Raw genomic sequence first — 19,143 nt, 5'->3', positions numbered from 1 at the left:
CTCATTATGACAAAAGGAAAACACACCTGCTACCAACTTGTATGGTGATAATACATAGGGAAGTTCTTCTAGGATAATCCATTACACCCATGGAAACAAACTAGGGTGCTTTTTTAGCATTCTTAAACCACTGTTTTTTAGCCATTTTGAAAATCCCAAGGGAAGCAGTGGTGACAAATAATCAGTGCAATCAAATTCTGTTGACTACATCAACCGTGGAACAGGCCCTCACTGCCCCAGTGAATTCAAATGGTTTCAGCAAGGATCCTTGATGGTGGGTCCTTCTGTTGCCCATACAACTAGTCAGGATCAAATCAGTCCAAGCCCAGAAGTACAGCCTTCTACCCAACCCACAGGAGACAGCTCAAGCAAATCACAGGCAGCAAAAGTAAATTCACTAAGCCCTATGAAGGGTGTAACAGTTAACTGTATTTTAGATCATGGATGGTCACCAATTGGGACGTTGTACCAAAATAAGACATACACCTGTAATGATGACTGCACTCTTCACAACACTTTTTATAAAAGTTATTGTTGGGGATTATTTATACTTGAAACTATTTACTTACAATGATACTTCAGACTTAACATAAAATATTAGCATCTACATTTAATGCATTCTGGATAACATTTGACTGAAGGAACTATCTGCATAGGAAAAACTACAGTAAAATGGACATATCCTGAAACAGATTTCAAGAAAGCGAACTGCCAAATCAGATTCTTGTATTCTTCAAACTATGACAGTCTTGTCACCATGGTATTTCAGGGTTTGATTACCAGCTATAAAGAAAAAAGATTTTTTTTTTTTTACCACATTTATCAAATCTTAATGTTTATAATCTTTTTATTGAAGAAATAGCAACAACAGCTATATTGTACCCTACAAATTCTTTAAAAGTTTAAGAACATTTTACATAGTGGCAGACGCATTTACAGTGTACAAGGAGAAATAAACAGATCAAGAAACAGCAAGCACTGGATATTTTCAGTGCATGTTCTGCAACCCCAGAAAACAAAAGAACCATTTTTCTTGCACTGTTGTTTTTCACCCTCACAGTACAGACTTGTAGATTTACACAGGAGGCAAGACAATTCCAATCCAATCTTAAAATGTCTCAATCATTCAGTCTTTTTCCTTGACCCAACTTATCACTTATCTTCACAGCTCATAGCAGTTTCACCATGATGCTCTGTCTTCAATTTTTTATGAGATGGCTCTCCTGGGAGAAGAGACGTGCAATGCTCTAAGGATCGTGCAATTTCATCAATTGTCCATTTGTCTTCATAAAGGGCATGCTCCTCTAGCGTAAATGGCCCGTGTTTGGTTCGGGTCAGCTCTTGCATAGTGGCACAGGTAGAGAGTTCTACAGCAAAGCAGAAAAGAGGATTTAGAAAAAGTGCATGGTCAAGTTTAACTATTTACAACTCACTTAAAACGTATTTTTATATATAGCCTTCTACATTATTCTGCTTTGTTTGAGAGGGAAGTTCATCGAGATTTATCACTCATTTACATCTTCTTAAATTTGAGCCAAGGAATTCCTTTGATTTCCAGTGTAGTAAAGAGTTCAGAATCTGACAGAAAGTTGTCAAAACGTTTTCCACATTTAAGTCAGAATGAAAAGAGAGGAAATAATGACATAAGATGTAAGCAGAACATTCCGTAGTCACAAGTGACTTAGAAGACCAAGTACTATTTTTCCACAGACTTTCAGGTCTTAGCACTTCTTGCCTTCAAGAAGGACTTATTACATTTTTATCTTTTGCTGCCTTCAGGGTAACAAACTAAGATAAGGAAAAATAAAAAATATGAACAAATGTTTTGCTATGCTAAATAAATACTAATAGGACAGAATTACATAATGAGGGGCTACAAAACATAACAGCAACCGGAGCTGACTTGTAAGTGCATAGGTATACTACAATATTCTCTCCCATCCTTTCTAATGCAGGAAGATTTTTACTGTATTTTAAATTTTTGAAAAGAAACCAGCTGAGGACAGACTTTATCTTGGTTTGTCACTGAAGGACTAAACATAAGCCAGGATGCTCAGAAGGCAGTAACAGAAAGAGAATCTTTGACTTGCCTAAGCACAAATAACAACATTGAAATTCACAGGGTTATCCCATATCACTTGCTTTCTTGATCTGCAAATGTATTATTTAAAAAAAAATTTGAAATGGATTATCTGTTCTCCATCATGCAGTTTGATAGATGCAGAACACAAGACAGATAACCCTGTGGGAAAGCAAAACCATTCACAGTTCAGGTAAAGGAAAAAGAAAACACTAGAAAACTCATCACAAATGTAGAAGTCCTTCCAGCAGACAGGGTTTATTATGTGCATGGTAATGTTCTGTGCAATCTGTTTTCAAAATGTGATGAATAATGTTTAAAAAGACAGGATCCTCCTTCTTCTCATCCTTAATCCGAGTTAGCTTTAACATATGGAGGAGGAAAAAAGAAATCTCCACCTTGCTTTGCATTACCTTGCTCAGTGCTATTACTTCCTCCATTTTTACCCCTCAGCCCCCAAGGTCCTCTGGCAATTATTTAGCCTTCAATTTCCCCATGCTCCCAAGGAAAACATTTTAGCATATAAAAACAAGTGATAGCACTACAGTTCTGCAAAGTAACACATAGGTCTAGTTACTGGAGATACACAAAATGACATTTTTTTTTTTCCATAAACAGACACATTCATTCCTTAAACTGTCATGGGTTTTTTCATGCCTACCTTTGCCAATGTCACTGACCAGGCTCCTGACATAGAAGCCACCACCACATTCAACATCTGGAATGTTAATAGTAACATGGTAAATTGACAGGGCAATGTGAAACCTACTGTTACACGGAAACCATGCCCCCACATAAATGTAAAAATGCACTAAGCAAACCACCCAGTGATAAAATATTTATAGGATGCAACATCAATTATTCATCCTGTAACATATGTGCGGGTGAGATTGCTAAACTAGACAGGAGGGAAAGTAAATACAATGGCAATTGAACTAACTCACTAGAAATTAAGTACATGCTGTGGTATGTTAACAAATGCTTCAATCGTATTCATTTTAAAGGTTTCAGAAGGTTGTTTCATATTTCTAATGATGAAAAAAAGCTATTTCAAGCATAATCTAAACTATCAATGCTTTTAAGATACTGCACATAGGCAGCTCCAGTAATATTTTAAAATTCACCTTTAACTTTCCCTGCTTTCTCAGCCCTTGCCTTCCCCCTCTGCCAGTGATCAGCTGCTAGACACCCAACCACAACCTAAGAGCTGAAGTAACACAGCACTGAGTTCTGTCACTCATACCTGCTCACCATCTGGTCCAGAGGACTACGGGTCAGCTAGGTAGCTGATCAATGCACAACATAATCTTAACCTTACAGTAGCATTAAACATTTACAAGAGTCTTTTTGGTTTATTTATTAATGTGCTGCTTAATGGACTACCCAAGTTTCTTCACGTATGACAGAAGGAAGGCTAAGATCCTGCCTCCTCAACTGAGAAAGAGGCCTGACAGTAACTGATACTGGTCCTTGCTGTGCCCTGAAGAGATGCCAGCAGGTCTGGGCATCTGGGTAAAAGAATGGGCAAAGTGTAGTAAGCAGACCTGAGAAAGGAGGAGTGAGCTGGAGGTTGCAAAATCACAGACAGATGCAAATAATCCCCTGACCAGCCTCTCAGAATTTTCCCTCACAGAAAGATTACATATAATCAGCTTAACTTAAAACCAAAATATAGTGCTTTTACTGCAAAGTGAAAGTCTCTGCACATGGGCTCACACCAAAATAAGTAGCTGAGGGATATGAAACCCATTTCACTATCTCAGTCCCATTCTGAGTGTAAACAAACACTAACAAGCTGGGAGCATCCCTCCATGAAATAATCTTTGGCCTTTACCCAGTGTGAACAGTGGTGGCTGGAACTGTTGGAGAGAGAGGCTGTACACTCTTACTGGCCGAGCAGGCTTTGCTTCGACTGCTTCTCCTCTCTTCATCAGAGTTGATAGCCTTTCTCCATCCTTCTTCAAAGCAGAATAGCTGATCAGACAAAGCATGAAAATGTGTGTCATACAGTTGTAATAGAACAAGCTTGCCATTCTTCAGATCCTGTTAATACCGTACTACAGTAACATACATTTTACCCTTCTAATCCTCTGCAAGTGCTTACAAAAAAACAAAACAAACCCTATCTAGCAAGTGCTTCTGAAGACTCTTGGACACAGAATCATCTCATTTGTCAGTAGCTATATAAACTGGAAAACAAGAGATGGCCCTGTATTTACCTCTTGCTGTACAGATTTAAAAGTTTTTCATTACTCAGTTTGTAGTTTATGAAAAAAAGGGTTTCTATAAGGGGTACAACACTTGCAGCTGCCTCTTAACATACTGTCTCTCAGAAGTCTGCAAGGCATTTGTTTCAGTGTTATGCTGAACTAAGCACTGGGAGCTGCTCAGGCAAGTCCTGTAGTTCTGCCTTGCACTTTTACTTGTCTCATACCAGGGTCTTCCCTGGACAGCAACTGCCAACTTACGTAGCCTTGTTTAGGAGACCACCATAGAACAAACAAAATTAATTTCACTGATTACATGAAACTTTATGCAAAGCTCCAACTTTGGTCTTGACAGAAAGAATACCATGGAAAAAATCAAAGAAGATCTTGCTCAAATAAGCAGAGGGTAATTTGAAACAGGTCACATGAAGCAGAACACCTACCAAATTACTGACCATACAGGGCTCACATTGGAACCACAGTAACTGACCCATTGCAAACGCAAAGGAAAGCATGTTAGCTTAAATCACCATAAAAGCCATCTGTCACAAGCTAAGTGCGTGCACGTTGCCAGCTACTACGGCTCATCTGACTAGAAGAAATTTGCTAAGCTACGGAAGCTCAGTCACTGATAGCTCACTCAAAGTTTTCAGAAAACTAATTTGAAGTCATTTAAGGCACTTCCACACAGACGTCAGTAAGCCTCCCCTTGCCCCATAAGTAAAATTAAAGACTTAATGCTTTCTAATTGGAAGGCAGGATAGAAGCCACCATGCCCTGCAAAGCTGTTTAAGACTGCTTCGCTGTTTTACACTTACCCAAAAACCCCACAGACTCCAGGTCACCATTTGTGCTCAATGTTCAAACGGGCGTGACCTGCAGTCGCAAATGTTAAAACTCCTAAGACTGCCTTGCCTCTCTCCTCTTGCCAAAATGTGTCTTTTTATTTCTGAGAGAACTGACTTCTATCAGCAAGTCCCAACAACTGAACACAACTGCCAAGAGTGTCTGAATATTGTGTAACTTACAGTGGAGGAACTTGCATTATGTCCCCTGTGAACTTTTGCAGCACATTTTCAAGATCTCCTTTTGTTACCTGGTCTGTAGAAAGAAAACAGTAAGTATGTTAGCACTGATTATTCACATGGCAATAATGCATCAATCACATCCTGCAAACAGATACAAAGAAGAGTTCTGTCTCATCTGAATTTAGATTGAGTGAAAAACACCAAAGAAAAGAGATAAAAACCAGAATGTAGGTAGGAGTGTGAATTATCACAAAAAGAGTGGAACAAACTGTCCAAGGTGATTAAGACAGTCTGGACACTTTCAGAAGGGCATAAATCCCAATGCACACAGTTTTCTTTTGCAATTTCTCTCTCTTGGGACTGCAAATTCATTTTTCTTGGGAACTATGCAAAAACCACAAAATTTGTCCTATTCTGATTTTTGCTAAAAGACCAAAAAGAAGAAAACGCTCATCTAACCATGGCAACTTCTCTCTAAGAGTACCTAACTGCAGGGAAAAATACAAGAGATTATTAAAAAACAAAAGCATTGTGGGTTTTTTTTTTTTTCTAGTGAAGAAAAAGACTGCATCTGGAACAAAACATCAAATTTCCGTATCAGCAACTAACTTGCAAATGCACACCAGGGTATTGTTATATATTAAGTAAGGCAATTTTACTGAAGAAATCCTGTAAAAGAAAGTTAGCTGCTTTAGGCAATCTACTTTTAAGAGTACACATACACATCTGTCCCACTTCTACTAGAAGGCTATAACCCCAGAGGCTGATTGCACTGGTTCATTGAAATACTATTCAATAGAGATGACACCCATCCCTAATTTGTTTAGAGAGTAGAAACATGAGATCTGTATGAATGCACTTCAGTGTATTTCTACTGTCTAGGACTTGACTAGTCCTGTTTCTCCTAAGTTATATTCAATTAGTGTCACCTTACTAAGTCAACAGCATCCTAGAACATAAACCAACCGAATTTATTTATTGAGCAGTCATTATGTTTTAGAACAGACCTTTACCTGCCAACCTTACAAAATAGATGTACTTCATGCTGTAAGTAGAAAGAGGAGGTTTCTTTCCACAGCAGCTTTGGAAGATGGCAATGTGGTACCTCACTTCTGCAAAGCACACTCTGCAGCCTCAAACGCAGATGCTGTCCCTAGGCCTCAGAAGCTGTCTCAAGAAGTGTCATTAACAGCAAGGTTGCAAGGCACAAAAGTCAGTCAGGGATGCTGAGAGAGACCAATGTACATCAGAATACAGGGTAGGAACAACAAAATCAGTTGTACAGTAAGCCTGGATCTTCTTCTGAAGAGCTTCTTACATAGTTACTACAGTCTTCTGTTTGTATTATTCTAGTTTAGCAACATATCACAAGAAAACTACATGGCAGAACATTAACATGACCCAGCTCTATATTGGTGATTTTGTCAGCCTTCTTTGTGAACCCCAAGTTGTTTCAGGCTAGAATTTAGTATTTAAGATCTAAGGATAAGCGTCAGCTTGGGGTGCTCTTTCAGTTTTCAGCCATGAACTGCATTTGTGGCTAGGGCATTTAATGAGACACCCGAGTTCAATCCCTGCTCTGATTTCATACTCCCCTGATTGAGAGGTTACATCTAGCCTCTCTGGAAATCACTCATGCTACAGGCAATCTCTATCTCAGAAAAAAAAAAATCCCCATGTGAGGAATGATGTATGAAGCCATTAACAAAGAAAGTTGTGTGATGTGTTATCAAAGTAAATATTTACAGATGAGTTTGCTAAGATCTAGAATAAATCATATTTGTCTTCTGTGATACATCATGGCACAAGCTGGCTAGTATTACATTCTGAAAACCTAAAATCATGTGCTTTTTTTTTTTTTCATCATGCACTGCCTTTGAGTTAATGGACTGTATTGGATTCTTGCCCTCTCCTAGAGCAGCACACAAGCTGGTGGAGCTTTCATCCAGCTCTCAGCCATAAAAAATGCGCTATTAGTCTCATCGCAAACAGCTTCACTATGCCTAAACTGTGTATTTGTCCCAGGCATCCATTTGGACTCGTGGCTCTGCGGGGCACACAGCCGCACTGTGAATCAGCTCCTTCACCACCTTTCAGCTCCCACAGTCATTACATCCACAGCATAGATGGCGGGGAATGCAGTCCTGATGCCCAGGAGAACTGCTTCCCTTCCCTTCGGCCCACCAGTGGGCTTGGGTTTAGTAGGTTAACAGCTTGTCTGGTCAGCACATTTAGAGCACCATTTGGACTCAATCCTCCATCAAGCATGAAATATGAACATACCCATAAAGGCTAATTAGCATCAACAGTCCCAAAACTTTCCCTATTTGACTTCCCTTCTCTACTCCCTGAGGGTAAGGGGTTTTGAGAGACATTTCTGCAGGACATGTCTGTCACTGCCCTTGCTAGTTAGGCTATTCCTCCCACTATCCTCATCACAAATACCAAGTATCCTCATGTGCTATATGACAGACCATGAGTTTGTGCTAGAAGCTGGACTTAAACTGCAGCTCTGCATCCTTCCAGGAAGGCATGTGGAGGCTGCCACCCTGTTTGACAATGAATTCAGTGAGTATTGATGGTTGGACTTGATGATCTTAAAGGTCTTTCCAACCTTAACAATTCTGTGATTGTTAAGGCTTGGCCCACGGGATAACTGCATCCAGTCCCCAGGAATAACGACAGCCTTAGGTTAGAACAAAATGATTGTAGCTGCTCTGTGAGTACACTGTTTGGAATACATTCAACACTTATTTCTAAATTTCTTCCTAAGCCTTTAGACTGACAGTGTGGTTATGGGATTTCTGCACAGGCTATGCATCTTCCAGTGGACCATTCCCTACGATTCTATAACCACCCCAAAGCACCCAAAACTTCTGGCCTCCAATGCTTCTGAAAACATGTACTATAAGCCTATTAGCTTCCAACATGAAAATTTTAAAGAACAATTGTGCTTCTGAACACTGGTGACCATTGATTAATTTTCCTGCTATAATCATAAAGGAAATTAAATAAAGCTACCAAACCAAAAGGTGCCAATTGTGCCACAACCTCAAGAAGCCTGAAGGGTGATACTGCCCTGCTCTTGTTAACAAACTACACCAAAACAGAACACAAGAATTATCTATGACAGTCAAACAGGACTATAGCTGATGACCTCAACCCAATCTGGCCTAGCACAAATTATTTGCTAATAATGCAGAATGCTGAAAGGACTACATTTCCTAAATTATTCAGGTAGTGCTATTAAACACGTATTTCAGCATAATCATCAGAGACCTGCAGAAAATCCTCGTGAATTTTGTTCTCCATGTCTGGATACAGTCTGTAGGCAGCTGGGTTTCAGAATGCACATTCCTGTCCATAGTTACAAACATTAAAAAAGGGGCAACAAACAATGTTCTTAAGCACCAGAGGAACACGAAATGTGATATCCTGGGTGTAGTATGAAACCGTAACCTAATTTCAAAGTGGAAATGCAAATTCATTGTCTGATAAGAAACAAACAAAAAACTATGAGAAGTTCAGGAGGGGTTAAACCCAAGGAGCTCTATTCAGTATGTCCCTTCATTGCAGCTAACGGTAATACAAAACAGTTTGCTTTCTAAACTGCTGTCTAGGAACATTTTGAGGAGTAAAACGTTAACACTTTCATGTAATTAATATAGCAGGAAACCTTCTGCTGGCATGTTCCTCTTGAATGATTCCACTGGACCACAAGAGTTTTATGTATCTTGCAAGTTGTTTTAGTGCCCTTTCTTTGTACTAAGGCTCAATCCTGGATGCTGCTGGCACATGCAGGATTTATATATTCTAGCAGATGCTTTGCTTCTCCCAAGATCCTTCTAGGTGTCAAAGGAAAGCTGAAATTAAGCTCAAGCATCTGGTTTGTCTGTTCTTGGAGTACTGATTGGGAATAGGGATGGTGGGCCACCCAGAGAATCATGCAGAAAACCGAACTGCATGATTTTCCGACACTGGAAAAGATGAGAAATACCTGATTTATCAGGAGGGAAGGAAGCAAGGAAATAAAAAATATATTAAGTAGCATGGAGAAAAAGAAGGAGTATGCATGTTCTCTCTTCTGTCTGAAAAATTAAAATCTGACTGATTTGGACCAACATGGAAAGCAACTGAGACCAATCTCATGTGCATTTCTTTCAGCCATCAGCTTGAGCAAAAGGAAACTTTGTCCAGCACCCAAAACTGCACTTCCCCAGCAATGTCAATAATGCTTTTCATGAGACCACATGATGAGCTGCATGATGAACTGATCTCAGTTCAAAGAGATAAGCGACTCAGAAACAGGGGGTATTTTAACCCAAATCGGTTCCCCAAGCACACAGTCCAACAGAAAGCTAAACCATCGCAACAGAGGAGGTGGTGCAGAGGTGGGAACTACTAACAAGAGCTACCAGTGAAAGAAACACACACAAAAAAACAACACTCTAAATTCCATCTGCAGTAAACAATAAAAAGAAAGCAAGACTAGTGTTTCAAGAAACAGATTTTTTTTTTTATTAGTTGACCACAGAAGCTGCATCTTGAAATGATATTTCATAGTTTATATGTGAGCAAGTATCTACAATGAATACTACTCAGCGCAGCAGAACCACAGAATTTCACTTTCTGGGAGGTATACATAAAAACCAAGAAAGTGTTCTCCAACTATCGTGAAACGTTGGCAACTCTTAATACCATGTGGATACTCAGTCCTTCAGAAGCTTAGAGAGAGACTTAGAACTTGATCCTGAAGCAGAACCTAATGAGCCAACATCTCTGAGTAACATTACTTAGTTAATAATACTATTGAGATGATCCATCAAGTTAATGTGGATAAGAAACTCACACTTGCAGGCCTCATGCAAAAAGAAACACTGCAAAAGAAAGGAGACTGGGGTAGAAACCAGGCCACCTTTTTCATCACACTACTTAAAAAAAAAAAAAGATAATCTTTGTATGTTCCTATTACCAGGCACCAGAAACAGTGTGGCACTTGTAAAAGTTGCTAAGCAACCAGTTACCTATTGGGTTTTTGGTTTTACTTTTTACCCTAGGTTGTGAAAGAACTAATGGTAAATACATTTGGTGTTTCCCTGGTTAGTCCTGTGCTGTTTCTAAGACACCATGGGTATTGTGGAATGTCCACTCCAACAAAGCCACAGTCAGAATTAGTTCTGAAGCCTTAACTCTTGCACTGTGCTCTGCGGGTCAGTAAAGTTAATTCATTAAAGTTGCTATGACGCAGACTGCAAGCAAGAGCAAGATTTGGTAGGTGAACACATGTAGAAAGCAGTTTATGCCACCCTCATTTTATGTTGAGCAGTCTGTAGTTAAATGGCCGTCCTAGAGGGAAGAGCTAAGTACTTTATTCCTCCACTGGCCTTGAAGGGTGTTAGTAACAGAGCACTCAAGGGACTACACACTGAAAAAGGAAAACTTTACTGGACATAGCACATCATTTGTCAGCCTGTCAAAGATTCAAAATGATACAGTCCTGCCCCATTCTATTTTCTCCCTCCTAATCTAATGCCTGGTTTGTTTTTTTTCCCCAACAGAAATGAACACTTGCACTAGACATAATTACATGAAGCTGGTCTGAATTATATGAGCATTGAAGTTGAAGATGAAATAATCTTAGTTTGATTTCACATTTAAACTTAATTCAGAGAGTCCCAAACATCTCTTCTGCTTTTCAATGATAGAGACCATTCATGCCTTCAAATTACATCAAGCATATAGACATATTTATGCTTACCATAAGGTTTTTCTTCAGTTACTTTTCCCGTAGCGTCTAGTGTATCAGTAGCTTTGCCCAGTAGTCCAATAGCAGTGTACTTCTGGGAATGAAAAAGAGAGATTAGTGAGTCAAGTCTTCAAGGTTGTTTCTTTTTTCATTTTTTGGGGGGTTTTTTGTTTTGTTTTTTAATAAAAAGACTGCAACGACCAAGTACTTGAAATCAGAACAGGAAGAATACTATCTGAATAGTCAATCCAGCAACTCTGGGTAAGCAAAAGTAAAGATGAAAAGACATGGAACTAAATAAAAATTAAATCCTGCATTACATACACCTATGATTTCAGTTTTAGAAACCCCAGGAAGAAGCAACATGCAATCTAATCTTTACTATAAATACATCAATACCATAAAGAAAATAATAGGGTGGTAAAATCAAAGTCTCTGCAGGGTGTCATATGTCACTGCTGAAGCAAGGCACATGGAATACCTTTCACACACAATTTTTCTATTCCTTCACAATTTAAAACAAACAACCCCAACCCCAACCTTTACTTGTGAAAGCAAAACACCCACTTCCAAGGCAAAGCATTACAACACTTCTGCCATGAAATGCAGTGATACACAATAGCTTAAAGGTGGAGTTTTGAACATCTGGAATCTGGTAAGGACCTTGTGACCAGCACAAAGAGTGCAAGGCCACCGAGTGACATCTCTGCTTGTCATGGGTTCTCCGAATATTTCTGTTTCAGGGTTTTTTCTTACGCAGTTCTTCTCTAAAGAATTCTTCAGTGTATGTGTTTGTAGCTTGCAAAAAGGAATTAACCTGTTCCCAGGCCAGTAGCTCTTGTCTTATTGCATTTCACCTGATGTCCTTCTCTTCTGCATTTTCACCCTCAGTGCTGCCAGGCTATGGGCATACAGCAGAAAGTGCTTGAAGCTGACAGAATTCTTCACATGAACAAGCTGCGCCACGTCTTCTCACAAGACTGCCAACACATGAAGACTCACTCTGTAACATGAGTTTGGGTCAAGTCTGGAGCTACCTTGAGATATTGAAATCTGCCATTTGACCCACTGCCTATCCCATTCCACTTCCCTCAGCCATATCTTAAGTCCAGGGGTCTTCAAAGTAAAGCATTTATACAGCCTGGGAGAGAAAAATTGAGGTGTTCCATACGCCTAATCCCCAGTAAGGTTTCAATGAACATACTCCCAACTAAGGCAATACAAAGTTGAACCAAGTTGTAAAAGGATGTATCTTCTAGGAGTTGGTTGAGTAAATTCTACTGGAACACATCCAACTAGGCATAAGCACTAACATTTTACTCCTCGATGCAATGCATCCTTTTTCATGTACTTGCGAAGTACAAACAAGCTCAAGTAATAATAGTGTAGCCATATAAATCACACCTACAAAATGGGATGTCGTAGTTTAATCCCAGCCAGCAACGAAGCACCACGCAGCCGCTTGCCCACTCCCCCATGGTGAGATGGGGGAGAGAATCAGAAGAGTAAAAGTGGGAAAACTTGTGGGTTGAGATGAAGACAGTTTAATAAGTAAAGCAAAAGCCACGCATGCAAGCAAAGCAAAACAAGGAATTCATTCACCACTCCCCATGGGCAGGCAGGGGTTCAGCCATCTCCAGGGAAGCCGGGCTCCAGCATGCCTAACAGTTACTTGGGAAGACAAACACCATAACTGTGAACGTGTGTCCCCCTTCCTTCTTCTTCCCCCAGCTTTATATACTGAGCATGACATCATATGGTATGGAATGTCCCTTTGCCCAGCCTGGGTCAGCTGTCCTGGCTGTGTCCCCTCCCAGCTTCCCGTGCACCCCAAGCCTGCTCGCTGGCAGCCCAGCACGAGAAGCCGGACAGTCCTTGACTGCTTAGCAACAACTCAAAACATCAGCACACTATCAACATTTTTTTTTCATTCCAAAACATAGTCTCATATTAACTTCTGTGAAGAAAATTAACTCTATTGCAGCTGAAACCAGACATGGGACTACTAAAATATGCCTTGGTTTTGTTCTGTGTGACAATCTGACATTTGAATGTATTTCTTCAAGCAACTGCCACGAAATGGAAGCAGCAGGATAGACAGACAAAAGGCAGTAGAGTGCAGACTTTTATATTAAAGTAACTGTATTCTTTGCTTACCACATTAAGGCTATATTTTTCCTAAATACTGCTGATGTCCGAATCCCCTGAAAACTGCAAAATTGGGCAATTAAAAATCAAATTCTTGAAGTTTACACACTTCCGGAATGCATGGAAAAGAACTTAAAGAAAGAATGGGTGAAGGCTGCTCCACAGCATCTATTTAAGTAAATTTTAAAGTATGTTACCTACTTTTAGGACCATAAAATTGCCCGATTTCCAATCTAGTTCTTAACATTTAATAGCATACCTAGAAAGAGACACTATTCAGCAACTATTCTAGAGGTTAATAAAAACATGTGAGCAGATCTTCATAATTCTAGCACAATGAATGAACTCAGCAGTTCAATAAAACTCTAAATCTGAAAGTTTTGAAACCTCACATACCATCTTCAGATGTTTCCAAATCAAAGGACTGAAACTACTTCAATTTGAATGACTCTTCCTCTTAATTCTGGTTTTGGTTACCTTGCTTCATGTTGTCTGTTACAGTAACGTATTTGACCTCCCAGCAACAGAGAGACAGTATCATCTGTTTACAGGCAAACACAAACTGTATGAACAACACAACCCAAATCTCGACACTTGACCTCCCCTTTAGTTTCTTCAAAAAGGGCAAAAAAGCCATCCAGTTTGTAAAAGGAACATCTTTAAAAATTAGTCACAAACCCCCATTCCTTACAGGAGCCTTTAAAGAGTCACAAATGACTCCACAAAGCTGGCTGTAACAGGTCAGGAAATTAAGAATCACCATCGGTTTATGATCAGTCTCTGAAGTACTCTTGGGTATCTACAATTATATATCATAATTCTTACTAGCCTCTTAATAGGGATTACTTCCCCTTTGTTAGTGTGCAGGACCTGGAGCTTGTAGAAAATAACATGACAGTCCAGACTTAATCTATTGTTCCTCTTACTTTGTGTCAAAATTCAGCATTAACTCTCTTTAGACTTAACTCATACTGCCCTCAGAAGCACCCAATGGCTTGTGAGTCATGTAATAATCCTTTGGTGACCTTTTCTCACCTGTGGTGGCAATCATTTATTTCTTCCAGTTTTATAAAATACATCTAGGGGCATTCTTCCTGTACTCTTAAATTACAAATCGCTGCAGGAACACAGACAGCAACTGCTCACAACCACACTGCCTTCAACCCACTCAACCTGAAACAAAAAAAAGCAAGGTAGTAGGTGGTGTAGGCAGTGGAAAAGCCTAGAAAGTGCAGATTGTCACAGGAAGCGTCCTTACATCAGCAACTCATCAGAGAACACTCTGCCTATCAATAGCCCCTACATCCTTGCCCCCGTTCATCTAAAGACCAGGACCCAAACCATTTAAAGATTAAAAGCAGCAGCTCAGCTTCCATACAGGATTCCACAGTATGCAAATGCAGCACATGAAAAGCTAAGATCAAGCATTCCCAGTCACAGCTTGCAAGCACTGCAGCATCGTGAAATAATTCCAACTTCTAATAGTCGTCTGCATGGTCCCAAAGCAGAGCGTCACAACTATGCAACAGTACAACAACCCCGAGGGCATACAGACCTTCCCAAAACTATTCTGCATTAGGGAATGGCTACATCTCTCAGCCATTTAGAAAACCATTTTCTTGACATTATGGCAACTGAAACAAAAGGCAGCAAAGTGATCAGAAGCCCCCAAGTATAAGCAACTTTTTCATTCACACTAGTGAATGAAACAGCCTTAAGAAGATGCTTTACAGTGGCAAACCACTGCACTCTGCTAGTGATGATGTAACTCTGTCACACACACTGGGGGACATAGTGGATACAACCTCAACAAGATCAGAAAGACAGGGAAGTGCCCCAGTAGCCACACATTTACTACCATACCCATGACTAGAAAGAAACATGCCATAAAAGCCAGGACTGGAGAAAGAACAGGATTACAGGAACCCCTAAGAAATAAATTACAAACCCTCTAATAAATCTGACAGATCTTGGGAAAAGAAATTTTGTTTGAGAGTCACAACCACAAGGCACAGTCAAAATTCACACAAACAATAAACCATATGATGTTTACAATAAGAGAATAGCTATCATTTTGCTTTTTTATTTCATATCCGATTTCAGAGAAATCCTTATACTAACACAGAAAGGAAAAGTGTATCTATAAAAAGAGAGAGAAAGAGGCAAGACTTTATCAGTATACGTATTTAACTGTGAAAGGAGGAAGAGAAGGAAGAAGAATCCTCTCCTGTTAGAGGGGCTGTACAGCCAGCATAGCTATTAGCTACACAACCCACTCGGGGGGGGCTCCTGGAGGCTGAAGCCCCTGGGCTGACTGCCAGGCATGTCTGCCCCACTTACGAGTGCAAATGCCAGACAGACCATGGAACCAAGCTTCTCAGTTTTAACTGTTAATATATCAAAGTTTTATTTGGAAAGAAGCCAGAGACTTGAAATCTTAAATCATAACGTGTTTTAAAAGCTTTTTCAAACAGGAGAAGCAACACTTTGGAAGAGCTAGACAGAAACACAAGTAATTATGAAATAAGGTCACTGGTAGCTGTCAGGAAGATTTTAAGATGGCTCCCACTGCAAGAATTTCCCAGGCAAGCAAGCTCTCTAGAAGAGGCAGCTCGTAAGAGTTCATCCAAGGATGACCCATTTTCTAATCACAGCAGCAAATGAACACAGAAGTGTAAAACGAAAATAAATAAATAAAGGCTACAGTCCCCTATGCAAGAGACTGAAAGCTGGGAAAGAGAAGCCATATTTGATAGAAACAGAAAGTCAATTTATGTAAACTGATGTCTGTACGTGGCTGACAAGTTTGAGGGAACATAAAACAAACAAACAGAAAACAAAAAACAAGTGCTCTAGAGAACCTGAAGGAAATCGGAGCGAGCACACAGCAGGCAAGCACTGATCAGGATTAGTGCTCCTGTGCCTAAACCCGTTCAGTCTGCACGCTTGGTGCAAGCACTTACATTTTTGTAGACTCAGGCCACCAAGACAGTGAAGAGGCCTTAAACTCTCTTTTTTAGTTTGAATGTGTGTGTAATGATTTCTAAAGCACAACTAAGGTGCTCTAGATTTAATATTTACATAACTTATATTTGCTGTCTGTAGGTTTCCAGCATGCTAATATTCCACCAGAGAAGTACACAAGGTAGACAAGTAAGTTGGAAAAAACCCAAGGGTTGCCATAGTTTCAATTATTTTCCAAAACAAAGCACTCTCACTAAGCAGATTCCAATATATTAAAAGCAAAGAGCCCTAATCTCTTAAAAGCAGGTTGCACAGAGGCAAAATAAAGGCTGCAGGATGAGGGAGGAGTTCCACATTTTTACGATAGAGCAAATTCAAAATTATCAAACACCAAGCATGTCCTCTTAATATACACAAACATTACAACTTCTCTTTTCTACCATTCTTTTTCTTTTAAAAGAAAAAGCTGACTTTGTGCTAAGCCTGCACTATCTTTTATTTACTGCTAGATGCTGTAATTGTACTGTCATTGTTGAAGAACTATCTGATTTTTACTCTTGGACTAACAGGATTTTCTGACCTCTTATGTCAGCTTATTTTAAAAGTTCAAACATATGGGATGACTAGATTTTCAGTGTTAAGGACTATAAACACCTGTAATAGGGGAACCCACAGAAGATACTTTACCTGGAGTTCAGAGATGCTTCAAGGTGATAGCTAAAAACTGTAGCAAGTTTAGATTTTGGCATTAGAGGGAAGGCAGGAAAGGGCACAGGAGGGGAACAATCCAACATTAACAGGAATACTAGGTCACCCAAGATAGCACCACAGCCAGACGTCACTTATAAACACAATACAGGCTCACACCATCCAAGAGGGGATCCAGGCTAATGTGCAAGCGTGGCTGCTTGTAACGCACAGCCTTTATGCAAACCTTTCTGATACGTGCTCTCTGTGGAAACCTATCGCACTCACCCAAATGTCTCAGGTTGGCTCTTGAATTTCATCTTCAACTTGAATACCTGTTCTTTACCTGTTTCCTTATTCTGTCTTCTAGCACCTACACTGCACATTATAATAAATAAACAAAGACAACTTTCAGTTTCTATCTGAGAAACAGAGTTTCAAGAAAATTCACAATTCTCTGCCCTGAAATGTAAGACAGTCCTTCCCAGAGTGGTAAGACTTTATAGGTACATACAAATTCACAGATAAAATTGAATGCATGAAAGCCTTAAGGTGAATTCAAAGACACTGCTAAGGCCAAGATGCAGTAAATTCTAAAGGTGCCAAGAGCATCTCCACATTACTAAAAAGGAACACTAAAGAAAATAATGCAGAATGGCTAATTTAAATCTGTTAGCATTTTTTTTTCTGTGATTATTATTTTTATTGGCATGTTGCAGTCTTGATTTTTTTAATGAATGCAAGAAAGAACTGTACATATAGCACAAACATATACACAATTATAGAAGAAAGGTCAAGAGGAAAGACGCCGACTCTGACCTCATGAATGGAAGAACATAAAAATCACACTAGAACACACTCTTAAAACATTCTGCATTTTTGAAGGAAAGAGCTTCTGCAGCACAATAGGTGCAGTCTCCTCAAGATTTTCAACAGTTTAAAAAGAAGTGTGAATATTAACAGAGCATGAAGCTGAGCTATTAATAGATTAGGTCTCTGGGGTTAGCATAAAAGCGACTTGAGCAATACACAACATGCTAAGCCAGCTTACTAATAGTAGCACTGCAGGACAGCATGTATCTATACCATTTAACAGCTTCTTCTACAACTTTGTTTTAGGGATACTGGGCAGGGCAGGAAAAGAAGAGGTATTCAAATCAGCTTCTTCTCTTCCTGTGATGTGTTATGAAGAAAAGCAAGTTATAAATGTATCATATGTTTTGAAGTAACAAGTATTTACAGGTGCCAATAATGTGTAACATGTAAGGGGCCTTTTTAAGACCACTTTATCCAGATAACACTTTAGCCCTTCCTGATTCTTGTATCCACCACTGTGCAAGCTTAACATTCTTCTCAGTGCATTTTGTTTTGTACAGACACCACTTCAAGTTTTGCTAACACCTTCACCACATTCTCAAAACACATCAAAACTAATATCATTCATGCATTTTCCCAACCTTAATATAAGCATCTTCCTTGTATCGAAATAAGGAAGATGACTATACTTTCATAAACTGACATTGATCTCTAGTTAGTATCTTGAGGCATTCAGGGAACAAGAAATTTGTTGTCCGGAACATAAAATAATACACACAGGATAGAAAACAATGCTAAGTTTGCATAAACAATGATGGATCTCTGAACCTACCTCCTCTGCTCTGGGAAGAGATCATAGAATGACAAAAGAAAGTTCCGGTTCTGCGAAAATTTTCTCAGGTGTCAGTAGTAGTTTAAGAAAAAACAAAGCAAACTATCGTAGCAGTACTTGGATACATCTGTAGTCTGTAACAACTATAAGTAGGACAAGTTTTATTAATAGACATGACATCTTTGCACTGTATTGGGCAAACATCCAGGGAAGTATTCCTTGAATGTTTGCACAATACTGCAACAAATGCCATGTAACAGAAATGTCAAGACTTCTCTGTCCTATACCTATATTTCAGGAATGTAATAATATCACAGAATCATTAAGGTTGGAAAAGACCTTTAAGATCGAGTCCAACCATCAACCCAACACCACCAAGCCCACTAAACCATATCCTGAAGCGCCACGTGTACACATTTTTCGAATACTTCCACTGATAGTGACTCCACCACCTCCCTGGGCAGCCTGTTCCAATGCTTGACCACTCTCTCAATAAAGAAGCTTTTCCCAATATCTAGCTCAAACCTCCCCTGGTGCAACTTGAGGCCATTTCCTCTCGGTCTCCCAAGTAACTGGCGACAGAACAACACCCACCTTGCCACAGGCCTCTTTCAGGTAGTTGTAGAGAGCAATGA

At 39.6% G+C, this 19,143-nt stretch overlaps 1 protein-coding gene across 1 annotated transcript; it reads right to left on the bottom strand.

Annotated features, from left to right (window-relative positions):
* Positions 1-834: 834 nt before the first annotated feature.
* Positions 835-11,155, bottom strand: TRUB1 (TruB pseudouridine (psi) synthase family member 1; the record flags this gene model as incomplete). Its single annotated transcript, XM_010291451.1, has 5 exons — positions 835-1,367; positions 2,742-2,798; positions 3,915-4,054; positions 5,316-5,388; positions 11,074-11,155. Coding segments are annotated over 5 exons (567 nt in total), but the record flags the coding sequence as incomplete, so codon positions are not given.
* Positions 11,156-19,143: the final 7,988 nt, after the last annotated feature.

This window comes from Phaethon lepturus, unplaced genomic scaffold (genome assembly GCF_000687285.1).
Source record: "Phaethon lepturus isolate BGI_N335 unplaced genomic scaffold, ASM68728v1 scaffold7300, whole genome shotgun sequence".
Classification (NCBI taxonomy): Eukaryota; Metazoa; Chordata; class Aves; order Phaethontiformes; family Phaethontidae; genus Phaethon; species Phaethon lepturus.
The sequence above is the reverse complement of the archived record's forward strand: the minus strand, read 5'-3'. Positions and strand labels throughout refer to the sequence as shown.